Source organism: Sus scrofa, chromosome 5, assembly GCF_054392235.1.
Source record: "Sus scrofa isolate SSC_HxYL_T2T_F1_AM1 chromosome 5, Sscrofa_HxYL_maternal_Yorkshire_Landrace_v2.0, whole genome shotgun sequence".
NCBI classification, from domain to species: Eukaryota; Metazoa; Chordata; class Mammalia; order Artiodactyla; family Suidae; genus Sus; species Sus scrofa.
Window position 1 is genome coordinate 70,900,933 of NC_139387.1, and position 27,047 is coordinate 70,927,979.

A 27,047-nucleotide genomic window follows, 5' to 3' on the forward strand; every position below is an offset into this window, starting at 1 on the left:
CTCCAGCTGCTGCCTCTTCACTGGTTTCCTGGCCTCTCCACTCTGCCTTCCTCCAGGCCATCCTCTGCACAGTCGCCTGAGGGATCATTCCAATATGCACATGTCACCGAGATAGTCCCCTACTATGAAAAAAAGGGGCTGGGAATTCCCTGGTGGCTCTGTGGGTTAAGGATCCACACTGTATTATATCACTGCTGTGGCTTGGGTTGCTGCTATGGTGCGGGTTTGATCTCTGGCCCAGGAACTTCCACATGCTGTGGGTGCTGCCAAAAAAAAGCTTTTAATAAATTAAAATTTAAAAAAAAAATTTTTTTTTTGTCTTTTCTAGGGCCACACCCGCGGCATATGGAGGTTCCCAGGCTAGGGGTCTGATTGGAGCTATAGATGCTGGCTTACACCAGAGCCACAGCAAAGCCAGATCTGAGCTGCGTCTTCAACCTGCACCACGGTTCACTGCAACGCCGGATCCTTAACCCACTGAGCGAGGGCAGGGATCGAACCCGAAACCTCATGGTTCCTAGGTGGATTCGTTAATCACTGAGCCACAACGGGAACTCCCAAAAAAAAATTTTTTAAGGGGTTTGTTCAGCTCCTAACTCCAACTATGAACACAAGTGTTTCTGTTGAGGCAACCATTATACTTTATTTGTAGCCAAAGTGCTTTATGCTACTTCTCATTTCATAATAGAGTGTACTCAAGAGTTGAGAGTTAATAAAATTAATATTTACTGCTTCATCAAGGGCATTCTTAAGGGAAACTGGCATTATTATTTTTTCTTTTTTTTACTGCAAGTGCCTGGCGGTGGAGAGTGCAATGACTGTAGCATGGTTTGGTGCCACTGCCTTGATTTGTGCTAAGTCAGCAATCTAACCCATTTGCTTTTGCAACATCATTGCAATGTCAACATAGTGACAAAGGCAAATAATAATGCCCTATTATTTTTTATGAAAATAGCTTGGCCTGGAGTTCCCCTCCTGGCGCAGGGGAAATGAATCCGATTAGGAACCATGAGGCTGCAGGTTCCATCCCTGGCCTCGATCAATGGGTTAAGGATCCGGCGTTGCTGTGAGCTGTGGTGTAGGTCACAGACGTGGCTCGGGTCTGGTGGTGCTATGGCTGTGGCGTAGGCCGGCAGCTGTAGCTCTGATTGGACCCCTTGCCTGGGAACGTCCGTATGCCACGGGTGCGGCCCTAAAATGAGGGAAAAAAAGAAAAAGAAAATGGCATGACCTGGCAAACCCTCTAAAGGGGTCTCAAGGAGCCCCGTGAGCCACACTTGGAGAAGCACTAATCTAACAAATTTGTATTCACTCATCAGATCTTTATTTCTTTTGGTGGGGGAGGGTGGCGAGCTTGCAACGTTTGGAAGTTCCTGGGCTGGTGGTCAAATCGGAGCTGCAGCTGTTGGCCTACACCACAGCCACAGCCACACAAAATCTGAGAAGCAACACTGGATCCTTAACCCACTGAGCAAGGGCAGGGGTGGAACCTGAATCTTCATGGATACTGGTAAGATTCTCAACCCACTGAACCACAGTGGGAACTCCCACTCTTCAGATCTTAACTACCTCTGCACAGAACTTTAGCTGTCTCCCAGATCTGTTTTCTCCTTCTTCCTCAGTAGTGGAGCCTTCGGTTTGTAGCTGAGCTCACAGCTGCCGAGAATTAAGTTCTACTTCCCAGGCTCCTTTGCAGCTGGATATGGCTAAATGACTCAGCGTTGGTTAATGGATGTCATGGAAGTGCTAGGTGCAGACTTGAAAGCGTGTCCTTCAAGGGTAAGTGTGTGTCCTCCTTCGGGCAGGAACGCAAACATCCTTCCTGTTTACAACCTGTCTGCTTTTCTCATTTACATGACCTAGCAGGCTCCTGTGGACATTTAAAATTATAACCCCTTGCTCCAGCCCAGTTCTCTCCATTCATTTGTACATTCAATACGTGTGCAGTATTTATCAGCCCACTGCTGAGGGTAGAGGATGTGTTGTAAGTGAGACATGGTCACCACTCTAGCCCAGGACACAGACACTAAACATTTAATAATTCCATTACAACTGGACAAGGGCTACAAAGGAACAAGCACAGAGGGCTCGGACAGTTTATCATGGGGAAACTCATTTCAGCTGGGAGGTTGAGAAAGGCTTCCCCGAGGATTTCTTACCTGAAAGAAGCCTGGAGGTGGGTGGTCCAGAAGTGTGTAAGTGTTAGGGGAGGGCGGAACATCTACCCCAATGGCAGGATTGGCTGTTTGTATCTTTTTGCTCTGGCAGGATTGGCTGTTTGTATCTTTGCTCTGGCAGGATTGGCTGTTTGTATCTTTGCTCTGGCAGGATTGGCTGTTTGTATCTTTGCTCTGCAGGATTGGCTGTTTGCATCTTTGCTCTGGCAGGATTGGCTGTTTGTATCTTTTTGCTCTACCCTCCTTATCCTCCACATGACCCCTCCTCAGCATGTGAGAAGGCTGATCAGGCTCTGCCCTTGAACTAAGTTTCCCTTATGATAGGGTCTGTGCTACTTCTCCCTTGGAAGCACTTGTCCAAGGGTGATAATTATGAAATTACTGCTTAGTAAGACCACATCTGTCCGTTTTAACACCCAGCAGAATGCCTTGGGCCTGGTGGACCTTAACACTGGTTGGATACTTTTTTTAATGTTAAATTTTATTGATACGGATTGATGTGGCATTTGTGATAGTAAAATAGACATACCCAAACATTTACCATTTTAGCCATTGTTTCCCCATTTTTGGCTGCCTTGCAGTATAGGGAGTTGATCAGATCCGAACTGCAGTTGCAACCGAGCTGCGACAAGGCTGGGGATGAATCGAACCTGTGTCCCGACGCTCCAGAGACACCGGCAATCCTGCTGGGCCATACTGGGAACTCCCGTTTTAGCCATTTTTAAGTGTGCGGTTTTGTGGCACTAAGTACATGCATGGTATTGCTCAACCATCACCATCCACCTGCAGACCTGTTCATCTTCCCCAAATGAAACACTGTCCCTCTTAAACACTAACTCCCTGTTCCCCCTGCCCTCCCAGCCCCTGGCTGGTAAATACTTTTTTTTTTTTTTTTTTTGTCTCTTTAGGGCTGCACCCTCGACCTATGGAAGTTCCCAAGCGAGGGATTGAATTGGAGCTTCAGCTGCCAGCCTACACCACAGCCACAGCAACACCAGATCAAAGGCGAGTCTGTGACCTACACCATAGCTCACGGCAACACCAGATCCCTGACCCACTGAACAAGGCCAGGGATCGAACCCAAAAACAGGGTTTGTTTCCACTGAGCCACAATGGGAACTCCCCCCAACTTATCTTTTGCTCAGCGGCTAAAGGAATCCATCTGGCCAATCTGCTGCTTCCTGTCCTTCTCTGTGCAGAGTCCTGCTCTTGGTCCCCACCAATTTACCGCCTTCTCCAGAAGTTCTTTTCCGATCCCACCTGGTTCAAGGCCAGGGATGGAACCTGCATCCTCATGGATACGAGTGGGGTTTGTCACCACTGAGCCACAACGGGAACTCCTGTTAAATACTTTTTGAATAAATGAATGCAAAGGGCCTAGAGCAAGGGTCACAAACTTACATGCCTATAGGCACCTGCTAGGTAATAGAACTGAGAAAAGCAGGCTGGTGGTCGATGATAGAGAGGGGTGAGGTGAGGCTGGAGGGAGAGAGGGGCCCTGCCTCTGCTAAGGAGGGTGGCCACGAACCATGCACTTCAGCTGAGCCGACAGTAGAGGCTGTACCAGAGTGTGAACCCAGAGTCGCCAGCTCTGCCAAAGTCTCAAGAAAAGGTGGCAAATCAGACCTTTATGTAAGAGCTCCTCATTTTAATGTTGGCAACTGATTTTTTGTTTTGCTCTAACACTGAATAAATCACACACAAAGCATTCCAAGGGCTGGACCAGATGGACTATGCGATGACACCCAGCTTCTGAGTTTATGTCCTCTGACTGCTCGTGAAGGTGAGTGCCCACGAATCACACCCCAAGAACCTGGCTCTTCCTCTGGGGTTTTTCAAACAGGAAACAAAAAGAAAGGAGAGACAGTAAATTTATACTGAACATTTCGAAGCCCTGTGTTCTTTAAACAAAATTAAAAATAAAAATAAAAAGGAATTCCTGTCATGGCTCAATGGTTAATGAACCTGATTAGTATCCATGAGGATGTGGGTTCAATCCTCGGCCCTGCTCAGTGGGTTAAAGATCTTGCGTTGTTGTGACTGTGGTGTAGGCTGGCAGCTGCAGCTCCAATTAGACCCCTAGCCTGGGCATCTCCATATGCCATGGGTGTGGCCCTAAAAAGACAAAAAATAAAAAAATAAAAACAGAACCCCTGTGTGCTTTATATGGTTGTGTATTTTTTTTAATCCTTATAACAACGATGGGACAGAAGTCTATCATTTGCCATACCATACAGATGAAGAAACTAAGGATCAATGAGCTTAAGGGAATTGCCAACAGTCACAAAGCCAGTAACTACAACTGACGGAACCAGGATTTGAACTTCCCTGCTTGGTCCCACTCACCCTACTGCCTCTCCTCTGCATTTAGAAAGGCTAGGATGGAAGTTCCCAATGTGGCTCATCGGTAACGAAGCCAACTAGTATCCATGAGGACGTAGGTTCGCTCCCTGGCCCTGCTCAGTGGATTAAGGATCGGGTGTTGCTGTGAGCTGCCATGTAGGTTGCAGACAAGGTTCAGATATGGTATTGCTGTGGCTGTGGCTGTAGCTGTGGCTGTGGCCGGCAGCTGCAGCTCAGATTCTACCCCTAGCCTGGGAACTTCCCTATGCTGCAGGCGCGGCCCTAAAAATGAAAAAAAAAACAAAAACAAAAAACCAGGATTAGGCAGGGGTGGGGGAGATTGCTGTAGAGGATTAAGAGATATAAACTACTGTGTGTAAAATAAATAAGCAACAAGAATCTATTGTACAGCTCAGGGAAATAGAGCCATTACTTTAACTTTTCTTTTTTTTTTTTTTTTTTTTTTTTTTTGGCTGCACCCACAACATATGGAAGTTCCTGGGCCAGAGAATGGACTCTAAAGCCACATCTGTGATCTACACCATAGCTGCCATAATGCCAGGTCCTTAACCCACTGTACCACAGAGGAATTCCTCATTTTGTAATAACTTCAAATAGAGTATACTCTGTAAAAAATACTGACCACTAAGCCCTACATCTGAGACCAATATAATATTATAGATCAACTATACTTTAATTTTTTAAAAAAAGAAAGGCCATGAAGTTCCCATGGTGGCTCAGTGGTAACAAACCCAACTAGCATCCTTGAGGATGTGGGTTTGATCTCTAGCCTTGCTCAGTGGGTTAAGGATCCAGTGTTGCCGTGAGCTGCAGTGTAGGCTGTAGATATGGCTCAGATCTGGCGTGGCCATGGCTGTGGGGTAGGCTGACAGCTACAGCTCCGATTGGACCCCTAGCCTGGGAACCTCCATATGCCACAGGTGAAGCCCTTAAAAGGAGAAAAAAAAAAAAGAAGAAGAAGAAAAGAAAGAAAGGCCAGGGTGAGGTGGAGGGAAGTCTTCTCGTTCAGCATTGGAGGGGGTAAGAGGCCAAGAATCTCATCTGGGCCTTCTGAGGTTCAGGGTCACCATGAGCCCTCATGTCTGCAGAGAGACCTTCCGTTTTCAAAGCGCTTTTACAGACATTAGCACATGCCAACCCTTTCCAGCAGATGTGACCAGCCTCATTTTACAGAACAAGAAACTGCAGTTAATCTCTCGGCCCCATCATGTGACTGTGGGGTTGGAGCATGGGGATTTCCAGAAGTCTCCTGGTTCCTGAGAGGAAGCTCTTTTGGCTGCCTATATTCCATTTCCAGGCTGGAAGGAGGGGGGTCGGGGGTGGGGGGCAAGGGCGAAGGGAGAGTGGGAGGCAGAGGGAAGCCAGCACGGAGGCTGAGGCTGCCGACAGTGTGGGAGAAGGAGGGCTGCCTGTGGAGCAGGGAGATTGGAAGCCCCAGGTGCCCTCCTGAGTTGGCCTGCTTTACCAGAGCAGCTGCAGCTGCACACACACCCCCTCTTACAAGGGGGCGGGGGCGGGGCTTGGGGATAGGGGTGGGGGGAGGGGTCACAGAGGCCTTGCTGGGGGTTGCTGGTGAGGGGTCGGGGGGCGTGCAGAGTCTGGCCTGGCTGACCCACCTCCACCCAGGCCACATTCCCCCTGGCTCCAAGACCACTTTCTGTACCCCTCAGAGGGTAGATCCGAGGCATCCTGCCCCATGGGAGGTGAGAGCAGGCCCATTTCAGAGCCCAGCCTGGATACAGCCACCTGGCACCTGCAGCCCCTCCGAGAAACTGTCAGCCACAGAGTGAAGCTGCTGAAACCCATTCCCCACCTCAAACCCACTGCCCCCCTTTCCAAGGGCCCGAGGGGGGCAACCTAAGCTTTTTGCTCACATCCTTTGTAGAAGGGGTAGCAGCAGGGCCCTGGGCCTGAACCCTAATACCTCTGGCTGGTGGGAGAGGTGGGGCAAGGAACTTTCTGGGGCTGCCCTGCCCCGTGGAGATGAGAAGACTAGATCAGGGGTGGGGGACACCTTGGCAAATGTGACTGCAGGCCTGAACGAGCACCGTATGGCCTCTTGCCAGACACACTTAATTGACTTGGCAAAGCTCTGGACCTCGTTTGGCCTCCAGAACTTCTGAACAGTTCTGGACAGTATACGTAGAGGAGGCTGTCAGGTCCAGGGCAGGGCTGGGGGTGGGAGTACTCAGAGATGCTTCTTCACCCTCTTCTTGGCTTGTTTCTCTCTCAGGTACTCTTCCAACTATGAGAGCCAAGTGCGAGGTGGCCGCCACGACTCCTGCCTCCTTTAACTCATGCCCTCAGGTTGTGCCCTCCCATGAGGTACCGGCATGGTCTCTGTGACCAACAGAAGGGATAGATTGTCACTCTCTAGTTTAGGTTATAAAGACATGCTATGGAGCTCCCGTTGTGGCTCAGCGGAAACGAATCCAACTAGGAACCATGAGGTCTCAGGTTCGATCCCTGGCCTTGCTCAGTGGGTTAAGGATCCGGTGTTAACATGAGCTGTGGTGCAGGTCACAGATGCAGCTCACATCCCACATTGCTGCGGGTGCGGGATAGGCTGGCAGCTGCAGCTCTGATTCGAACCCTAGCCTGGGAACTTCCATATGCAGCGATGTGGCCTGTGTTGCCCTAAAAAAAAAAAAAAAAAAAAAAAAAAAAAAGACATGCTTTTGTCTTGCTATGTCATGAGCAGCCCTATGAGGAGGCCCGTATGGGAAGGGACTAAGTTCTCTGGCCAGCAGCCACCTGGTTCTTCTTGGAACCAGATCCTGCATCCCAGCCAAGCCTTCAGATGACTACAGCCCTGGCACATGTCTTGGCAGCAACGCCATAAACAACCTGAACCAAAACTACTCGGCCAGGCTGCTCCTGGACCCCTGAACTTGTGAGATTATGTTTATCGTTGTAAATGACTGACTTGGGGGGTGATTTAAGTGGAAGTAGGCAGCAAATACACTCTTTTCCTTTTTTCCTTTTTTCTTTTTATGGGGGCAACTGCGGCATATAGAAGTTCTTGGGGTTGGGGTGGAAGCGGAGCTACAGCCGCCAGCCTACACTGCAGCCACAGCAACACCACATGGGAGCCACATCTGTGACCTACGCTGCAACTTATTGCAATGCTGGGGGAGTGAGACTAGGGCTCAAACCATCCTCCCAGAGACAATGTCAGCTCCTTAATCCACTGAGCCACAACGGGAACTCCTCCCTTCCTTTTTAACAAGGACCTAAGGCGATTGACCTCATAGCCCCCTGAGCTCCCTGACTCTCTCTCTCTTTTTTTTTTTTTTTTTTTTTTTTTGTCTTTTGTCTTTTTAGGGCCTCACCCACAGCATATGGAGGTTCCCAGGCTAGGGTCTCATCGGAGCTGTTGCTGCTGGCCTACGCCAGAGCCACAGCAATGCCAGATCCTTAACCCACTGAGTGAGGCCAGGGATCGAACCCACAACCTCATGGTTCCTAGTCAGGTTCGTATCAGCTGCGCCACAACGGGAATTCCCTCCCGGACTCCTTGATGCCTCTTCCCCTCTAGGACTCCAGCCTGGAACACTGGCTTGCAGATAAACTTGGTATTACCAGATGAATTAACCTAGCTCCCCAGAAGGCCCCAAGAGGACACAGAAAGAGCAAGAGGTTATCTGGCTGGAGGGTGAGGGGGCTTGGGGCCAGAGGGGCAGGAGCAGGAATGTGTCACCTCCTAGGAGAGATCCCGCAGAGAACAGGAAAGATTAAGCAAAGGAGCACTGTATACACAAGCCACCTGCGTCCCCTTCCTTCCGTCCCCGGCTCTTCTCTTCCTTAGTGGGTAGAGGGACAGGTGGCCTCTGTCGCCCCCCCTGTCTCCTTCATACAGAAGCTTGGGGAAGTCCCTGCACAGAGCCCATGAATCCACAGAGACTCCTCTCAGAAGCCCAAAGGGCAGAAGGTGTCACCTAGCAGAGAGGAAAAATGCCACCCACAGAACTTTCCAGGAAACCCCTGCCCCGTAAAAACCTGGCAGCTTCCACCACGGCCGTGGAGAGAAGGTTGTGGGCAGAGCGGAGTCTCCTCGGGCCACTCCCCACCCCAGCCCACAGCAGAGGGTAGAAACAGTGTTTTGGATGCTTCTTAAAGGGACATCAGGCCTCACCTTATAGTGTGACCATCCCTGGGGCCACCAGAGCCTCCTTTCTGCACCACTGACCAGACAAGGGTCACCACCATTCTAAGGCTGGGAACCTCAGATTGCCTCAAAGGCTTCATTCCTCAGGGCTCAGAGGGCCTCCCCACCAGGAACGAAGGTGCCCCCTCCCCGTTCTCTGTCCCCAAGTCTCTGGCCATCATGTCTCCACAGGGCAGGTCTTCAGCTTCGTGGCTTGCGTTGGTGTCACTTCACACAGCACACAGGCTCAGCTGGACAGTGGCAGGGCCTTTGCGGTAGCACGGGCTCCAGCTGGCACGGATTCTTCCTCCTGTCCAGGGTGACAGCCCTCAGCCCACTGCACACACTGCAGGTAGAGGGCTAGGTCCCTTTGGGGTGCGGTGGGCTGAGGTCATGCCTGTGTGTGTGTGGGTGTGTGTGTCCAGGAGCAGGCACACATGCTCTGCTAAAGCACCATCTGCCAGCCCAGAGGAGTGTTCCCTCGAACAGAGTGAGGGGAGCCGGCAGGCTTGTGGGGCCTCTCCTTCATTTCTGTGCAACCAGAGCAGGCCTGCTCCCCCTTCACGAGTGGATGCTCAGCTCGCCACAGTTTTCAGAGCCCTTTTATTACCCGATATTTGCAACAACTGCTTTGGATGGGCTGTTATCACGGTCCCATTGAAGAGGTGAGGAAACCGAGGCTCAGGGAGAGGAGCTGTGTTCACATCAGCACGGCTGGGATCAGAAGCCAGGTCTCCTGACTCCTGAGGCTTTAGGAGCAGCCAGGGTCTTCCTGAGGCCTTCGTTCCCAAGACTCCCCAGTGTTAGACTTGGTTCGTCACCTTGCTGGGGCCAGGGTGACCTGTCCCCCATCCCTCTCCTGAGGGTGCACAGGGCTGGAGACACCTGCTCGCTCAGTGCAGGCTCCTGTACAGACCACACGGAGTGCAGCCACGGAGGCAGAGCCCTCTGGCGGGCATCTGTGCCCTGCACAGCTAATCTCAGGCTGTCGCAGCCTGCTCAGTGACCTCCAGCGGTGTGTGACACACAGAGACCACTGGGGGGCAGTATGTTCTCATGCCTGGGACCAGACAGGTTGCCCCAGGGCTGAGGAACGTGGGGGTGGGGAGGAGGCTGCCACCCAGAAAGGCTGCGAGACCCCATCTCCCTCCAGGAGGACTCAACCTGGCAGGGATGCTCTGAGTGAGTGTGTGTGTGTGTGTGTGCTGCAGCCAGAGGGCCAAGGACAGTGCTGAGACAGGGTGAGAGTGGCGCGGGCCAGAGGAGCAAAATATAAAGGAAACCAGGGCAGTCAGGATGCCGAGAGCAGCACGGAGGAGGAGAGGGCTGGAAGCGGGCGGGGGACGGCTTGCAGGACCTTTAGGAAAATGACTACCTGGGAGAAAGAGACGGAGAAGAAAGAATCACCAAGAAACCAGGAACGGAAACAGGGAAGACGAGAGACTGGCTGGGGAAAGTAGGTCAGAAGACCGGGGTGTGAGAAGGAAGTCCCAGACGCTGGGGAGACCCAGAACCTTCCCTGGGCAAGAAGAGGCCAGACTCAGGCTTGCTGCTGACAGGGAGTTTATTTGCACTGAGCTGCGGGGGGCCAGGTCAGGGCTGCTCTGGCTGCGGTTCCACCTCTAGCTCCGGCTCGGGTTCCAGCTCTGGTTCTGGCTCCAGCTCCCCAGTCTTGCTCTGAGCCTGGGGTGGGTGAGTCCCATGCTCTAAGGCAGAGAATCTTCTCGGGCGCCACTGTAGGAAGACAAACACGGAGGGTAGGAGGAGGAGAAGGGAGCAAGCCAGGGGGAGTCCATCTCTTCCTCCCCCCCACCCCCCCCACCCTGCCTATTTGGCCCCAGGCCTTCTCTCAACCCCTCCGAGCCTCCTTCAGGTCCTGCAGGCACAAGGGATCCCCGGAGAGCAGAGACCCATGAAGAGGGGGCTCTGATGGCAAGTTTGGGAATCCACCTTGCTCATCTTCCTGGGGAAGGGGTAACAGACAGCTAAGTACTGGGGACAGGGGTTCCCAGCTCACCCGTCTTCTCCACACGTGAAAGCTAATAGCTCCAGAAACCAAAAGGAGCAGGAGGAGGGTACCAAGGATGAGGAAAGGGAGGTGGCCTGTTTTCTGGGCCCCCAGGGCTCCCCCAGAGCGTTGGGCACCTACAGAGAGAGTAGGAGATGGGGGTTGGCAGAGGATCAGGCTGAAAGGACATCATCCCACACCCTCATATGTTACAGATGCAGACAGTGAAGCCCAGAGAATTTAAAGGACTCATCCAGGGTCATTCAGCTGCTTAGTGGCAGAAGCAGGTCAGGCCTCGTCAAGGGCTGGAAGTCAGCTCCCAGCCCTTGGAAGGAAAAGAATGGGGGTGAGGCGGGAGGGGGGTCTAGAAGTGGGGATGGAGAGGACCAGTCAGGAGCTGGGGCTGGGGTGCCGTGGGGGTCTCAGACCTGGGCGAGACAGCTCCGTGAAGTATCCTGCGGTCCCCAGAAGCCTCTCCCCCTCGTACAGCTGGCACTGCCAGGGCTGAGAAAGGAGTCTGGCCTCCTGCAGCACCAGCCAGGGTCCCGGGGAGCTCCTCCAAGACCTCTTGTCCAGGGAGCTCCACACAAAGCGCTCTTGCCCGGATGCCGGTGTCACCTCACAGAGCAGTTTCTTCGGGTTGCCAGGTAATCCGGAGGATTTGGGGGTCACTGAAAAAAATTAGAGGGACGAGATCTCCTGGGGGGCCCGACTCCCTGAATTTAAAGGTTCAACTCCCAGGTCTCAATCACCTTGACTCCCCTGGGCTCTGATTGGGTGAAGGTGCAGGGAGGAAATCAGGGTTATGGGGAAACTAATCTTATCAAGACAAAGCTCTGGTCTGATCACTCTGCGGCCCCTAAACTTTCCAGGCTCCCTCCTGCCTTCAGGGGACTGTTTAAACCCAAACTGGCCCAGAAGGAGCCCACAACATATATTACTTCTGATTTTTTTTTACATGACTTGCTACTCACATGCTCAGAACCCCCAGCCTCAGTCAGATGAGCTGGCCCCCAGGATACCTGGCATGTTTCCTGTTTCTATCCTGTGGCTCACATCTGCGTCCCCCGAATGAACTCTGTCCCCCTTTCAGAATGTCTAGAGAACAGACCAGCCGATCTAGAGACAGAACATCTCCAAGCTGCACAGGTATGGGCACGGTGTGTGGGACGAAGGGCCTGGAACAGAGCGTAGTGACCAGGCCCTTGAAGACTTGGTGGCACAGACACTTCCTTGAGCTTAGAGCCCAATCTGGCGCTTCCCAGCTGTGTGACTTTGGGCAAGTTCCTTCTCTAGAAAATGGGGGCAACACTATCCCTCCCATGAGCTGTCATGCAGATAGCATGGAAAATGGACTCTAAATAGCTGACCCTTGAGAAGGCCTCAGACAGAAGGAACTGGTAGCCTTTGGCAACTGATTGGGAAGGAGGAGGTCGGGTTCCAGGATGAGTAGGATGTGACCGGGGTTTCTGACAGAAGGGCATCTTAGCCAGAGGACTGGGTGGGGAAAAGATGAGGTTCAAGGTGAGGCTGAAGTGCGGGGACCACATCTAGGGAGAGATATGTGGGAAGCACGTGGAAATTTAGCTTGGCCTCTGGGAGATGTCTTATTCATTAACATGTTCATTTATTTATTTAACCAAGATACATCACTAAGCACTGACTATGTGGCGCCACTATTTAGTGGTCATGGATGGCCAGCAGACACGGCAGTGCTGTGACAGTCTCTGATCAATCAACACATGCTTTCTAAGGGCACTTGGGGTTTTTTTCTTCTGTGTTGGTTTTACACTGTCTTGAAAAGCCCTCGTTCAGTAAACAGTTGCTGACTAAGGGACTGATTTATTAACTCCTCCCAAATCCAGGCCACCATCTGCAACTTTTACCCAAGCCCTGCCTCCAAAGTGGGTGAGGATTCTGGAAATATAGTCCACCTCTTTTGAACCATTCAAACCTTTGCCACCTCTCCATCTCACGTCTCAGACCCTCCCCCCCAATTGAGAGCAGGGGAGTCCCTTACAGAAGAGTGGAACGTTCATCCAGTGACTCAGGGGAGATTTTCAGTTTCAGTTCATTATATGGGGGCGAGGAAAGAGGAGACCACAAGAAGCAGTCCCTGGAACTTGTACCCAGTGGCCTGGCATCATGAGGCAGACTTGCCCAGTCTTTGCCCCACCGGCCTTCCCTTCCTGTCCTTTCCCACCTGGGCCTGACCTGTGATGACTGCCAAAGTGACAGTGGCACTAAGCTGCTGCCCCTGAAGATGGACGCGGCAGGTGTAGGTCCCAGCCTGGGCCTGGCTCACAGCCTCTAGTCGAAGGGTAAAGTTGCCATGGTCCCCGGCCACCAGGAGGTCAGGACCTCCCCCAGGAGGGGTCCACGTGGCAGTGAGAGACGACTGGGTCCCCACACCCCGAGGCAGGTGGCAGGGCAGCTCCACCGTGGCACCGGCTGCAGCATACACTGTCAGAGGGACAGGGGGCTGGAGACCTGCCGAGAAAAGGGAACCTTAAGTTAAAGGTGAGAGGAGGCATACAGAGGGGCTGGAACATTAGGTCTGCAGGAAAGGGAGGCAGAAGTACGAAGGAGGCAGTCCAGCTCGTAAGGGCGCTAAGGAGCAGAATAAGGTGGATGAACACAAGATGCTCAGAACCCCACAATGTGGGTGGGCCAGTGGGAGACCCCAAGCTGGCAAGCGAGGCTGGATGGACAAGGGGAAACCTAGAAGGGGAGAAGCGGCTGAAAGGAAAGAGAAAGGGGTGGGACAGGGAGGCCTAGAGTGATCACAGGTGGCATCAGCTGCCGGAGACCTGGTTTGGGGGCTTATAAGTCAGAGGGAGGTGACAAGGGGGCAGGAAGGGGTTGTGGTCAAATGTGAAGGCAGAGTGGAGGAATTACCCAGAACTGTGAGGTTGTATGTGATGGAGACATTGAAGCCATCTCTGTAGGTGATGATGCAGCCCCAGGTCCCAGAGTCCAAGGGGCTGATTTGGGACAGGAAGAGGAAGTTTCCGACTAAGTGCTGATGAGGGGACTCCTGAACAGGGACTCTGCCTGGGCCGCGGAACCAGTGCACGGAGGCTGGGAAGTCAGGGCGGCTGAAGGAGCAGTTCAAAATGACCCAATGCGAGGTCCACAGAGACCCGGGGGGGCTGGCCGTCACTGCGCAAGGGGAGAGAAGGATGGTCAGGCAGGCCCACTGGACCAACACAGCAGGCCAGTGAAGCTGGAAGCTCCTGGAAACAGGTACCTGGCTGGAGATCTCTTTGTCTTCTCTCTCCCAACTCTCCTGGGGCCCGCCTGCCCACCCAACCCAGTGCCTGGCACCTAGAGGTGCTTAAAATGCATGCTTAGGAGTTCCCTGTGTCCCTGGCTCCAGTTCGCTTGGCTCCGTCCGCACTCAGCCTTCTGCGAGGCTTGCTTGAGGACCCCCGCTAAGTCCACCTCCTGAGCTACAGGACATCTGAGTTGAGTCACTCCAGCCCAGCACTGTCCCCTCCAAGGAGTGCCTCCCCTCCTCCACCCTGGCACTCCCTCTGTGGGTGGGGGAAGGGGAGTTCGAGGGGTGATACAATCTCTCCACAAGGCCCTCCCCCACACACGTGCTTCTCTGGGGGCACCTTCCACCCCCTTCCGCCCCTCTACTGGAGGCTCTCCCGCTAAGGCGCATCCTTCGAAGCACAACCAGCCTCTGCCCGGCTCTTCCTGCCTCCGGGGCGGCGGGGAATGGGGCACCCTCCTCCCAGCCCCGCTCCCCTCGTCCCGCCCCCACCTACCCGCTGCCTGGCCCACGCGCAGACGGAGGAGGCAGACGAGGGCGCGGTCCCGGTCCCGGAGGCTCACGGCGGCGCGGTACTCGCCGGCGTCGTCGCGTCGGGCCGGGCGCAGCCACAGCGAGAAGTCCCCGCGCTGGAGGCCGCGCTCTTCCAGCTGCACGCGGGGCTGCAGCGGCGGCCTCCCGATGCGCAGGCCTCCGGGAGCCACCCTCAGCACCGTGTAGCGGCGGGGCCCCGGGCTCTGAGGGGAGGGCGCCGCGGGGCCCCTGATCAGGAGAGAGTTGGGACTGAGAAAGCCAAGGGAGAAGCAGCCCCAGGCAAGAGGCAGTCCGACCAAGAGGCACCCTTTGAGGATGAGAAAGCCCACCCAACGGGAAGACCTCTGGCCTGCTAAGCCTCCCCCATCTCTCCCCCCCCACCCCACCCCCGCGCGCCTCGGGTTGGGCCGGCACCATCCAGTACTGGGGAGGCAGGTGGGATGCGGGGCGTGAGGGGAGCAGTCTGCGGAGAAAGAGCGGAGGGGGCTGCAGCAAGGGCAGCAGGAAGGCTGAGACACTGCTTCAGCAGGACTGACAGCTCAGGGGAGAAAGCAGAGTGCTGACTTGGCTCTTGGATTGTCCATCTGGACGCCTTTACTGCTGGATTTGGGGATGCTGTTGCCCTTGTTTGGGGTGCATACCTGTCTGGTAGATGCTGCCAAGTGACTTGTCCTGTTCGCAGAAGGCTGAGATCCTGGAGGGGGATTGTGGGGCTGCAGGGGAGCTGGGCAGGAGCCCCCTCCTGGGCCCACACCACCGGGACCTCTGCCCTTGGGTCTGGAGCCTCCACTGGGGAGGAAAAGAGAGGCCAAGGGGAGGGGCCATGAGCCAAGAGACTTCAAAGTAAAGAAGGAGCCTCAGCTGCTACCCAAGGGAGAAGAAACAGGGCCGAGGAAGACCTTGGGTTTCTGCCCCTTCCTGGCCAAGGGGGAGACGGGAGGGAGGCTTTGGGGGCTGGAGGACTGCCCCAAGAAAGGCATTGTTAGATCCACCCAGTCTAAGGACCTTGGCATCCCTGTGGTCATCCCTGCTGACCCCACCCCACCCCCGCTGTGGGTCCGAAGGTCAGCCTTCCCAGAGGGTCGTCCCCACCTTACCTGCAGCCGCGCAGAGCAGTTGCAGAAGCAGCCAGATGAGGAAGTGAGCCTCCCCCATCTCCCCTGAGGCCTGGACCACACAGCCCTCCAAAGGGAAGAGGTCAGACAGTGGAGAAGGACTAACAGACAAAAGAGAGAGGTTCTGCAAAGAGGGAGTGGGTGGAAGAGACTCCAGAAAAAGAGGGATGGAGGCCTGGGGAGAGAGGGAGGAACCAATGAATCTAGAGGAAAGCTGGCCGGATCAGGCAGCAGGAAGGTGGGCTCAGGATGGGCTGGGGGGGGTCCTCAGGGATGGGGCAGGGTGCTGGCAGAGAGCAGAGTGGAGACAAGGTGGCTGTCTCGAGCTGGAGGCCGTTCTGCTGCTCCCAGGGCCGCGGCCCCTGTCCTTCTGCCTTCCCTCCACCTTCCCCACTTCCCCTCCCCGTTGCCCCCCCCCAACACCCCAGGGCTCACGGTTTCGCTTCGCAGTGGAAAGTCTGAGGGGGCTGATTCCCAGCAGCGTTACCCTCCACCCCTGTGGTGGCGCTCCCCTTGTTTATTTCCTCAGCCCTGGGTGTCCCCACCGCCCCCTTCTCCCTTCCCCCACCCTCCTTTCCAGGGGACGGTCTGCCCTTCTCACTAAACCGTTTCTGCCTCAAACTACCCACCTGCCCATCTCTGAGCTGCCTGGGGGGGGGGGGGTGTGTATTCACGTGTTCTTGGCCAGCCCTTTCCTGGGTACTCACCACCTCCCTCATTCCCTGAACTCTCCAGAATTTCTTTGCCCCACTCCACCTCCCTCCCCCCCCCCAGCCAATGACTCCTAGAAATGTTACTGTGCCCTAAAAGATGGTAGGTCTGAAGAAGCGCACCCCAAACACAGGGAAAATAGCTACATTGTATGGCTGTACTGCCTTCACTATGTGCTGTGTGTTATAGTGGACACTTTACACACCTTAAAGTCATGAAATCTAAGATTATCCCCCATTGTATAGATGAGAAAACCAAGGCAGCTTCAGAGCTGAAACAATTTGCCAAGGTCACTTAGGGTGGGTGAAGACAAAAGCTAGCCAGTGTGTGTGTGTACTCTGGACCCTGAGTGAGCTGAGTGAGTCATGGGTGTCTTCTCATCTTTTTTTTTTTTTTTTTGTCTTTTTTTGTCTTTTTAGGGCCCCACTTGAGGCACATGGGGGTTCCCAGGCTAGGCGTCAAATCAGAGCTGTAGCCACTGGCCTTCACCACAGCCACACGGGATCCCAGCCGCATCTGTGACCTACACCACAGCTCAGGGCAACGCCAGATCCTTAACCCACTGAGGAAGGGATTAAACCTGCATCCTCATGGATGCTAGTCAGATTCTTTTCCAGAGCCACAATGGGAGCTCCAGGTGTCTGCTCATCTTTAGGGATGAATGGTATCTACAACGCACACACACCCCTCTCCAGCTCAGACCTCTGCAAAATCAGCGGGCTCTCCCAATCCAGAGTTTCTGAACTGAGAAGGCAAGAGTGCTATGGAAAAATGCAGAAATTCCCCAGCAGAGTTCAAACTCAGGGAGAATGGAGGCAGAACTAGGGAAGGAAGCCTGAGACTGCCAGAGGGCAACGCTTGTTCCCCACCCCACTTAGCCTGAGGAGCCAGAACTCAGGCCTGGAACCACAAGAGGCCCTGGAGTTCTCCCTGCTTGACCAGGAGCTCACTTCCTCAGTGCCAGGCAACTCTCACTAGGTCCAAGGAGGCTGCGACCCAGACCTCCTGCCCTCTACCACTTCAGGGGTGGGACTTCCTGTTTCTGAGGCTGTTTCAGCACAATAGAGCTGGTAGCTTTCCACTGGGCTCAGCAGTGTATAGCCTGGTGCTGGGGAGCAGGGAAGGGTGTGTGTATGGCTGGGAGGAGCCTTCCCAAGAATCCAAAAGCTGGACGGTGTCACCGAGGCACGCACTCCCTATCCACCCCTGTCCACCCCAAGGTGCTGATCTTGTCTTCTTGAGTGGTGGGTGGTTGGAGGGTGCTGCTGCCTTTTTTTTTTTTTTTTTTTTTTAATAGAGGGAAAGGGTTCTGACAGAGGGTGCCATTGCTCTGCCCCGGGAAAGAAGGATACAGGTTAAAAACAGAAGCGCGACCGTTTCTTTATTAAATTATACAAAAAAGGGAGGGGAGGGGGGCAGCTGTGGGGCTCGGCCCCAACCCTGGCCCCAACCCGGCCTGGCGCTGTCTGAGAGAAGGGGATCTGAGGGAGACCCAGGGATCAGGCAGGGTAGGGATGGGCAGGATGTGACGCTGGGATGCAGAGGTTAGGAAGGAGAGGGTATCAGAGGAGAGTGGGCTGGGCTGGAGGGAAGGGGAGGAGGAGGGAGGGGGGAACTGGGACCAGCTGGGGAGCTCAGATGGGGGAGGTCAGGAGGTGGAAGATGGCAGTGAGGATGGAGAGGGCAGTGACTGGAGGGTCGGCATGAGAAGGCTGGGGAGAGAGGGCGGCCGCTCGGGCGCAGGGCCCAGAGCAGGGAGCCAGGTGAAGGGTGGCTGCACTCGGGCTGTCCCCACCCCCACCTCAAGGCCCCGAGGGGCCTCCCACCCCAGCCCACTGGCAGGGGGCTCATGCCGATGCCCCATTTTCTGTCTTCTGCCGCTTGGGATCCGCTTCATCCTGTGAAGAGGGAAAGAGCTGGGGTAGCCCTCAAATGGGAGCGGGACCGCCCCCTGTCTCGCTCCAGCCCCCGCCCTGCACCACCAAGATCTGGGTCCAAATCCAAAGGGCTCCCGGCCCTGCTGCATCCCTGACAGCCCCTCAGCCCACAACCCAGCCCAAACCTCCTCTTCGGCAGCTCTCTTCAGCGCGGGCCCTTCGTCCTCATCTTCTTCTTCTTCCTCATCTGAGGAGCCAGAAATGGGTCATTGGGGAAGGGCAGGAAGCTCCGGCGGCGGCGGAGACCCCCTGTGGTGGCCCTCAGCCCTGCTTCGGGTCTTCGAACCCACCCTGACTGTTCCTTTGAGCCCAGCCTCCCTGCCCCTCCCCACCTTCCTCGTCCCCTTCATCTTCCTCCTCTCCGTCCTCGGCAGTTTCTTCTTCCTCCTCCTCAGCTCCGTTCTCCTCTTCCTGTGGGGACCGGGAGAGGGAGGCGTCAGGCTGGCCCGGTGCCTCCACCCACCGTCACCACCAATGGCAAGAGGCCTGGGAGGGCCCGGGGGCGGGGCGGCAGGGATGGGCGGGGCCAGGGGAAGGCGGGGCCGGGAAGGTAGCTGGGGGCTCGCAGAGCAGGTGACCCCTCCGCACCTCCACCACTTCTTTCTTTCGCTCTTTCCGGCTTGCCTTCTCCTCCACTTTCTCTTTCTTCTCCTTCAGGTCCTGCGAGAGAGAGAGAGAGAGAGAGAGAGAGAGAGAGAGAGAGAGAGAGCACCTTTCCTCTCATCACAAATGATCCGCAGCCCTTAAGTCCCTCCAGCCCTGGTTCTCCCTCTGCAGTGAGCTTAGAGGAGTGTGAAATGCAGGTGGCCCGGGCGGCTTAGAGACTGAACAGAAGTCCCAGGGTCCTCACGGCCACAAAGGGGCTGAGACTAGACACCTTCCCCAAGACTCGAGGGAAGAGGCAAAGTGATGGAGCCAGGGAAGAGGCAGTCAAGGTAACCGCTCACCACCCCCGCCAAGTTCTGCCCAACCTTTACCGGCTGAAGAGTTCAGCTCAGCAAAGCAAATCCCCTCCATCTGCTCGCAGTCCTGACGCCCCACCCCCTCTTGAGGTCCCTCCGCCTTCTTCATCTGCCCCCTCCCACTGCCGGCCCTGCTCGGCCTTTTGTCTACCTCTGGGGCCTTTTCCTGAGTACTCTCTCCTGGGCATCCCTCCCAGCCTCCCCCTCAGCTTCGAAAGGCTTTGTTTCTCTCTGTCCCTGTGCCCCCTGTATCCTCAGGCTCCTACTTGGCCAAACACTACAGGAATAGGAAGAGCTCCTTAGCACGATTCCCATGCCTCCCTCTCACTAATGCCCACTCCTGCCCCAAACTGGGCAGGTAGCTGCCTCCTCCCGACCAGCCATGGTGTGCTGTGCACATTGGCATGGCGTGATCTCTGGTCTGGTGTGGTGTGTGCACTGCTGTGGTAGGAGGGTAGGTGTCACCATTTCCGGGGGGATGTAGGGTCAGTAGGATAAGGAAAGGAATATGGGACGTGGTAACAGACAAGGCCTGTGTGCATGGGGTAGAAAAGTAGTGCTGAAGGTACCTGTCGAGTCCCCTCCTTCCATTCGGCCCCTCTCTCCTCTCCAGGACCCCAGCAGGCACACCTTTGATGTCCTGTACTGATGTGGCAGAGGGAGGTGCTACAAGAGTCCCCTGTCAGGATACACCACACTGGCCCTTCCAACTGAGATTCCAGTTCTCTCTCCACCCCACCCCTTGGCAGGCACTGTGGTGTCTGTGTGACCAGATCGGGCCTGGTGTTGGTGTGCAACTCTGTGTATCTGATTCCATGTGGATGGAAGTTTTCTGGGTGAGTAGATCACCCTGGGAGGGTGTGTCCTTTCTGGAAAGGGGGGGGTTGGATAGGAAAGGGGGTTGGTGTAGGATGGTTGGCCTAGAAGGACACTCAAGTCCTTTCTCCCTTTATGGGGAGCACAGAACGCAGGCCCCCTTTCCCTTCAGCTAGGTTTCTTCACGCGACTTCGCTGTCCTCATTTCTTTTCCACATGGCCAGTCTGGCATTTCTACTCCCTGGTGGGCTTTCCCCTTCATCCTGGGCCTGGAGAGCCAAGGGGTTGTCAGCTTCTCTCTGGTGGCCCCAGTACCAGGTCTGTGCGGCCCTGGCCTGAGTTTCCCACCCAGACAGATGGAGAGGGAGGGAGAGTAAGTGCCAGGGAGGGAGGGAGACTAGCAGAGGCCAAAGTCCAAGGGGCCAGGCCCTCTCCTCCCCTGTCCAGTCCTGTCCTGTCCTTCTGGTCACTGTCCTTCCATGATCCCTTTTCCAGGAGGGTATGTGACCTGGGCCTTGTGCTAAGCAGCTCTCTGGCCTCATTTACCCAACACAGGCACACACACTGACACAGGCTGACACCGATTCACACACACCGCTACCGAGGGGCGCTGAAGCAATCCAGAGACACATGGCCGGGTGTTTGGGCGTGCTGGCACACACTCTTGAGACAGCACTAGAGCACAGTGGAGCCACTCGGCACTCACAAAGCAGCAACATGGCTCCAGAACAGCTACGTCTCCACATGCACACATGTAACTGACACGGGCAGTCCCACACACTCGCTGGATTTCAGACATACAAAGACACCTACTCAGTGAAGTCACATGCCACCGCACAGCCAGCCCACCGGAGGGCCGCTCAGCACACCTTAGCGCTCACGCGGAACCCCTCTTTCTCACTGCCTTAAACCCCACTGGTTCCCCTTTTCACTTCACGGCCTCCAGGAGACCTCTGTGGCCTCCCCAGCAACCGCCCCCACCCAAGGTCGGGCTCCCCGCCCCCAAACCCTGGCCGAATTAATTTCCCCAAGCAACACTCAGCAGGTTCCCTAGGGAAATTAGAGGAAGGCTGGAAGAGAGGCAAGGGCGAAGGGATGGGGCCAGGGAAGGAAGCTGATGAGAGCAAAGGCGGCGCGATGCAATGCCATGCAATGCTGAGCCTCAGCTTTTTCGAAGGCTATTCCCGGCCCCCTTCTGGTTTTTAGGAATTCGAGCTTCTCTAAGTGTGGGAGGGAGACGCGGAGGGCTATGGAGAGAAAAAGAAAGCTGAAGGCCAGAGGAGGAAGGAACGGATGTAGATGGAAGGAGAAAATAGAGGCAGTAGCTCTCGGAGATAAGCAAGAGCCGGTCGGGCCTCGAGGGGAGGGGCCCTCGAGGAGCAGCCTCCCGGGAGAGTCCTGTTTACACTGGACGCAGGCTCTCAAACCGCTTAGCAGAGGAAAGGTGAGGTCAGACTGGAAAGGGAGACGGGGACCGGGCGCCGGAGAGGGGCGCGGGGGAGGGGGCATGGCAGATGAGACGCGCAGAGCTCCGACGGACACCGGCTGGGGTGGCGGCGAGCGAGCTAGGGCCGGAGAGGGGTGGGGAAGGCACCCGGCCGGAGCGGCCAGGCCGGGAGCCGGGTGCGCGGCGCTCGGGAAGCTAGAGGGCGCTGGCGCTAGGCGCGCGGCGCGGGGTAGGCAGCGCCGGGCTGGGGCGCGGGGGGGAGGGCGCAGCGGGGTCCGCCGGGACCCCGAGCCGGGGCAGTAGTGTGGGGCCGTCTGGGGCGGCCCGGGGCGCACGACCGCGCGGAGCCCCGGGGGCGCGCGGGGGCCAGGCTAACGCCGGCCCCGCCCGTACCTTGGCGCTCAACTCGGCCGCTGCCTCCACGCTCTTCTCCGACATGGTGCCGGGGCCGGGGCCGGGGCTGGCGGGGAGCCGGGGTCCCGGGGCCGAGATGGAGAGGCCCTGGACGGCGGAAGGTGGCCGCGGCCGGAACCTGGCGCGGTGGCGGCGGCGGCGGAGACAGCGGCAGCGGCGGCCGCTGGGCAAGCTGGGGCTCTGGAAGAGGCGGCAGAGGCGCGCGGGGTGGGGCGGGGGTGGGTCTGGAGCGGAGACCCGCAGGGCTGCGGCCGTCCAGAGGGCGGGCGGAAGGGCGGTGCGGGCGGTGGCCGGCGCGCTCCGGCCGCGATCGCTAGGTCCTCGGCTCGCCGCCCCCGCACCCGCAGAGCTGCCGCCGACCAGCCGCTGCCGCCCCCGGGCAGGGAACCCGCTTATAAAGCGGCGCTGCCCGACGGGAGGGGCTTCCCAGGGGTGGGGCAGGCGGGAGCGGGGAGGAGAGGAGAGGGGAGGGGGATGAAAGCGGAGGTTGGAGAGGTGGGGATAGGAGGATGAGAGCAAGGGGAGGGAGTGCGCGAGAGGCGGGAGGGAGGACTAGACCAGGAGGGGGAAATGGAGAGACTGACGGTCGCGGAGAAAGGAGTGGGGCGAGGAGGTGGGGAGGGGTGGGGTTCCTGCGGGGAGGGACCTCTCCTAATCCCGACCTACTGCCTGCGAACGTGGAGCCCGACCCCCAAAAGCCCTGAGATTTTGCCGAGGGATGGGGTGGGGGGAAGCGGATGGAAAGGCCGGGCAGGTATTTGAGAAACCAAAAGCCTAAAGAGGAGGAAGAGGGCGGGAGCCACTTCCACTTCTCCCTGGATTTCCCCTCTCCTGCCTCTCGGTTCGCTGGGTGGCCTTGAGAGGGATTAGAGAGCAGAAAGGGCAGCCCACCCTCCGTCCTGCCCGAGGCTGACATTTGTGTCCCCTGCTGGGTTCCTCCCTTCGCGGCTCTTGCTTGTGATCTGAGGAGAGGCCGAGGCTCTCCAGCCTCCTTTCCATCTTCGACCTTTCTTATTTGCCCGGCTCACCTCACTTTTCTTTGCCTGGTCCTTCTATTTCTCTTCATTCCTCTTTATCCATTTCTATCTCCCATCTCTCTTCTTGTCACCTCTTCTCCACTTCTCACTTGCCCTCTCTGCATGCCACCTCTGATGTCTTCCCTCTCTTTCCAGACAACATAGTTCCTGGCTCACCTGAGTCTGTCACCTGGCCCTATATCCTTAGCTGATTTTCCTCAACCCTTCTTCACTCCTCTCCTTATTTCCCACATTTTCCCTTTCTTGATGTTTCTCCTTCCTCTGCTGCCTTCTTCCCAGCCTTTCTGGAGTGTATCTGTCTCCTTTGCTGGGGGTTCCAGGCCACTCTAACCCACACACCCTCAGCTCCTCACCCACAGTCTCAGTATCTTTGGGTCATTTTGAGAAGCTTGCTGTTTCAGGAGGGAACCGGAGCTAGGGTGTGTGACACAGGTCTGGAAGGTGGATGGGGCGGAAGGCTAGGGTTTGGAAAAAGATATCTTTGGTGCGTGTGCGCTCCTATATTTGTTTATCATCAGTCTTCATCTTTGTATCATTTTCATCTTAATAAAAAAGACATAACTGATGGATCATCACCATTTCGTCTCGGGGTGCCCCTACTGTCTTTTGGTCCCTTGGTGTACACACTTCCCAATTTCTCCTCTGACTCCTCTCTCAGTTTCTCAGTCTCCATCTCCTCAAAAATCTTGGCGCCCCACCCAGGCTTTTCCTTGGCCAACTATGTCCATCTTTCTCGGAGACCTTTCCATCTCTCTGTCTCTCGGACGTACTCCCTGATGTTTTTAGTGATCTCTGACCCTCTCCATCTCTGTACTCTTTTGCTTCATTTATGTCCCTCTCCCTCCTCCTTTAACCTCCCCCCCCCCCCCAGTCTCCCCGTCTGGCTCCCTCCCTGTCAGTCTCTTTCCTCTCCCTCCCACCCTCCTTTCCTCAGTGCCCCCCCCTTCTCCACCTCCCAGCCCCGCCTGCTGTCTCAGGACACCCTGCTGGGCTCTTACCCTGTTGCCCTGGTAACCGCCCCCCACTCCGGTCACCTCCACTCCCCTCCCCCCCTCCAATCACCGCCACCAACAACCTCCATCCACCTTCCTCCTATTTTTCCTGAGAGCCAATAGAAACCCTGTTGCCAGGTGGAATGCTCATTTGAATCAGCCAATCCAGGAGCCTAACTGCTTGCCCTGCCTTATATGGGGATTTGAGGAGGGCCACTCCCCCCACTCCAGCCCCACAGGGGACCAGCCCCTCTACTGTCCTTTCTCCCCGCCCTGGAGAGAGCCTGGGACCCTCCGTCTCACCCTTCTATAAGGGTCTGGCCTCCCATTTCTCTAACTGGGACCACCGGGGTTAGTGTGGGATGTGGGCTGGACTGTGGGCAGGGCCTCAGGGCCGGGGGTGGGAATGAGGTGTGATTAGGGAAGGGGAGGCGGAGGGAGCCGGGAATTTTGCCCAGGGAGGGGTGTCTGGGAGCGGAGGCAGCTGCAGTGGAAAATTCCAGGGAGATGGAGCGGCAGAGAATGGGAATCCTGCCCCAAGGCCCAAGGGAGAGCCTTGAGAATCTAAGAGTGTGGACACTAGGGTCCAGAGGGACCAAAGGAAAAAGATGTAGGAAGCTGGAGGCCTGGATCTCATTCCCTTCCTGCACGGGAGAAGCACCCCTTAGCCTCCACTGTCTGGTTGGACCACAGACCAGTCTCCTGAAGTCTTGGCTTCAAGAGAAGAAAGCCAGACAGGACACTTAGGATGAATTTGAAGTGAGTGGGATGCTGGAAACCCAAACCTACCCCTAGCCCTTGGGATTGGTCTCTGGGGCCAAGAGTGTTGAATGATGCCAGCCTGTGTTTGCTCCTTTCCAGAGATTTCTGAGGCCTTGTGGAGGCTTGCCTGTTCCTAGAGCTCTATTACTCCACGATTCAACTGAGAATTTTCCACTGGTCACATGGGGAAACCTGTGCTTCTTACACATTTTCTGGAGGTGGGAAAAGGGAGGCCAAGTGAGAAGAGGGGAGGACTGAGCCCCCTGGAAACTATTACTTCTGACATCCTAGCAGTTCTACTTCCATCTCATTCTTAACTGAATTCTTCCCCCCTCCAGTTTCCTGGGGTTTTTTTAGTTTGCCTGTTTATCTGATAGGTTAAGTGAGTGTCTAGTTAGTGTCTTTCAAGGATGGGAGGACGGAAACCTCAAAGCTGGACCTCCCCGCTCCTCACTTCATCCCGTTCTACTCCCAATGGCCTCGTTTGCTAGTCTGATTTTTCCTTTGCTTTTCAAAAATTTTTTAATTGTTTAATCTTTTCAAAACTCAAGTCAGTCAGGGGAGCGGTGAGAGAAGATGGACTCCTAGAGAGAGAGAGAGAGACCTCACTCAGCCTAACTTGGATTCAAGTTTGTTTTAAGTATGTTCCCTGAAGGACTATTATTGAAGAAATCATCTTCGTTACAACACGAAGGCGAGATCGTCAGGAACACACCTCGTCAAGTTGGGCCCTCATCCTCTTCTACTCACATCTATGTCGAGTTAAACTACAATGATGCTCAGCTTTCCGTGAGCCCCCTGCGCTTCAACAAACGTTTATGGAACGCCCCGTAGGTCTTGGGCCCTGTGCTGTGTGGTGGAGCCACAAAGCTGAGTGGAAAAGACATGGGCCCGGCACTCTTTTCTGCTGGACAGCACCCTGTCCCATCTGGGGGCAGTGGGGGATGGAGGGTCCTTTCCTGGAGGGCCTCCATGACTTTTCTCCTGATTGCAAATCCTCATCCCCTGTTCCCACCTCCAAACTGCTTCCCTCACTCCTCCACTCGTATCAGTGTCTCCTTCTCCTGGGCACGATACCTAGCACACAGCTAGGCACCCAAGAGGAAGAGCTCAATGAAGTATTGACTTCCTAGCCCTGACCCCCTATCTTGGCTTGACTTCCTAGCCCTCAGAGCCCCCTCAACCTTCTTTCCTTGAGCAGGCTGGAGAAACACAGGGCAGGCTGCCAGGAGACCAGCCCACCTCTCTCTGACTTGGCATCTTCTCAATAACTGCAAGTGTCCTGGTGGTCACTGTCTTATATAGGATCAATATCACAACCAAAATTTCTGTGGCTTTCCTACTTCCTCGTGAACTTTCTCCCCAGCAAAAGTAATTGGTTTTACCATCACACCTCTCTTCCAGATTCTTCGATTGGCCTTGCTTATTCTCTGTGCTGTCCTTCGTGACTTCCTTCACTTTTACACTCAAAGTTTGCTGTTGAACCTCCACTGCCCTCCTTTCTTTTCTTTTTAGTTTTATTTTTTTAGAGCCATACCTGCGGCACATGGAAGTTCCTGGACAGGGATCAAATCAAGCAGCTGTTGGCCTACACAGTAGTTTATCTTTAACCCACTGAGTGGGGCCAGGGATCGAACCCACGTCCTCATGGATACTAGTTGGGTTTGTTACCACTGAGCCACAATGGGAACTCCTGCCCTCCTTTCAGTTTCTCCCCCATGCGCATCTTTTTTTCCTCCCGGTTTAAGAAAAAAATTTTTATTGGAGTTGATTTACAATGTTGTGTTAATCTTTCAGTTTTATCGAGATATGATTGACATATGGCATTGTGTAAGCTTAATGTGTACAGCATAGTGCTTTAACTTAAGACTTCATTAAATAACTACCACAATAAATCGAGTGAGCATCTATCATCTTGTATAGACACAAAAGTAAAGAAATAGAAAAAAAAGTTTTCCTTGTGATGAGAACAATAAGGATTTATTCTCTTAACAGTTTTCATATATAATATGCAGCACCGTTAATTATATTTATCATGTATGTTACATCCTTGGATTTATCTACCTTGCAACTGGAAGCTTATACCTTTTGACTACCTTCATCCAATTTTTCCTCCCCCACTCTTTTCAAGAAGACTTTGCAGGCTGGAATTCCCTTCCTGGCTCAGTGGTTAACGAACCCGACTAGTATCCATGAAGACTCAGGTTCGATCCCTGGCCTCGCTCAGTGGGTTGAGGATCCGGCATTGCCATGAGCTGTGGTGTAGGTCGCAGACGCGGCTCAGATCCCATGTTGCTGTGGCTGTGGCATAGACTGGACCCCTGGCCTGGGAACATCCATATGC

General features: G+C 55.2%; 2 protein-coding genes and 1 long non-coding RNA gene across 3 annotated transcripts; 1 reads left to right on the top strand and 2 right to left on the bottom strand.

The window, feature by feature from the left end:
- Positions 1 to 10,281: 10,281 nt before the first annotated feature.
- On the bottom strand, positions 10,282 to 15,665 carry LAG3 (lymphocyte activating 3). The gene is given in 8 exon segments (NM_001105306.1): positions 10,282 to 10,422; positions 10,706 to 10,833; positions 11,125 to 11,367; positions 12,911 to 13,186; positions 13,595 to 13,858; positions 14,473 to 14,738; positions 15,152 to 15,299; positions 15,608 to 15,665. Coding segments are annotated over 8 exon segments (1,524 nt in total).
- A 2,026-nt stretch (positions 15,666 to 17,691) lies between these two features.
- On the bottom strand, positions 17,692 to 23,053 carry PTMS (parathymosin). Its single transcript, XM_013987418.3, has 6 exons — positions 23,039 to 23,053; positions 21,892 to 22,464; positions 18,862 to 18,933; positions 18,606 to 18,684; positions 18,399 to 18,460; positions 17,692 to 18,234 (listed from the first exon to the last, which is right to left on the bottom strand). The coding sequence occupies exons 1-6, from the start codon at positions 23,051 to 23,053 to the stop codon at positions 18,184 to 18,186; spliced, it is 852 nt and encodes a 283-aa protein (XP_013842872.2). The 3' UTR covers positions 17,692 to 18,183.
- Positions 23,054 to 24,200: 1,147 nt separating this feature from the next.
- LOC110260751 (uncharacterized) lies at positions 24,201 to 26,598 on the top strand. The gene is made up of 2 exons (XR_002344121.2): positions 24,201 to 24,700; positions 24,803 to 26,598. It is a non-coding gene; the product is annotated as an uncharacterized LOC110260751 (long non-coding RNA).
- Positions 26,599 to 27,047: the final 449 nt, after the last annotated feature.

Excerpts from the sequence above, each read along its gene's own strand:
- PTMS (XM_013987418.3), bottom strand. Across the intron at positions 18,934-21,891 it reads CGGCCGAGTTGAGCGCCAAG|GACCTGAAGGAGAAGAAAGA; the intron begins GTACGGGCGGGG and ends TCTCTCTCGCAG. Across the intron at positions 18,235-18,398 it reads AGAGAGCTGCCGAAGAGGAG|GATGAAGCGGATCCCAAGCG; the intron begins GTTTGGGCTGGG and ends CCCTCTTCACAG.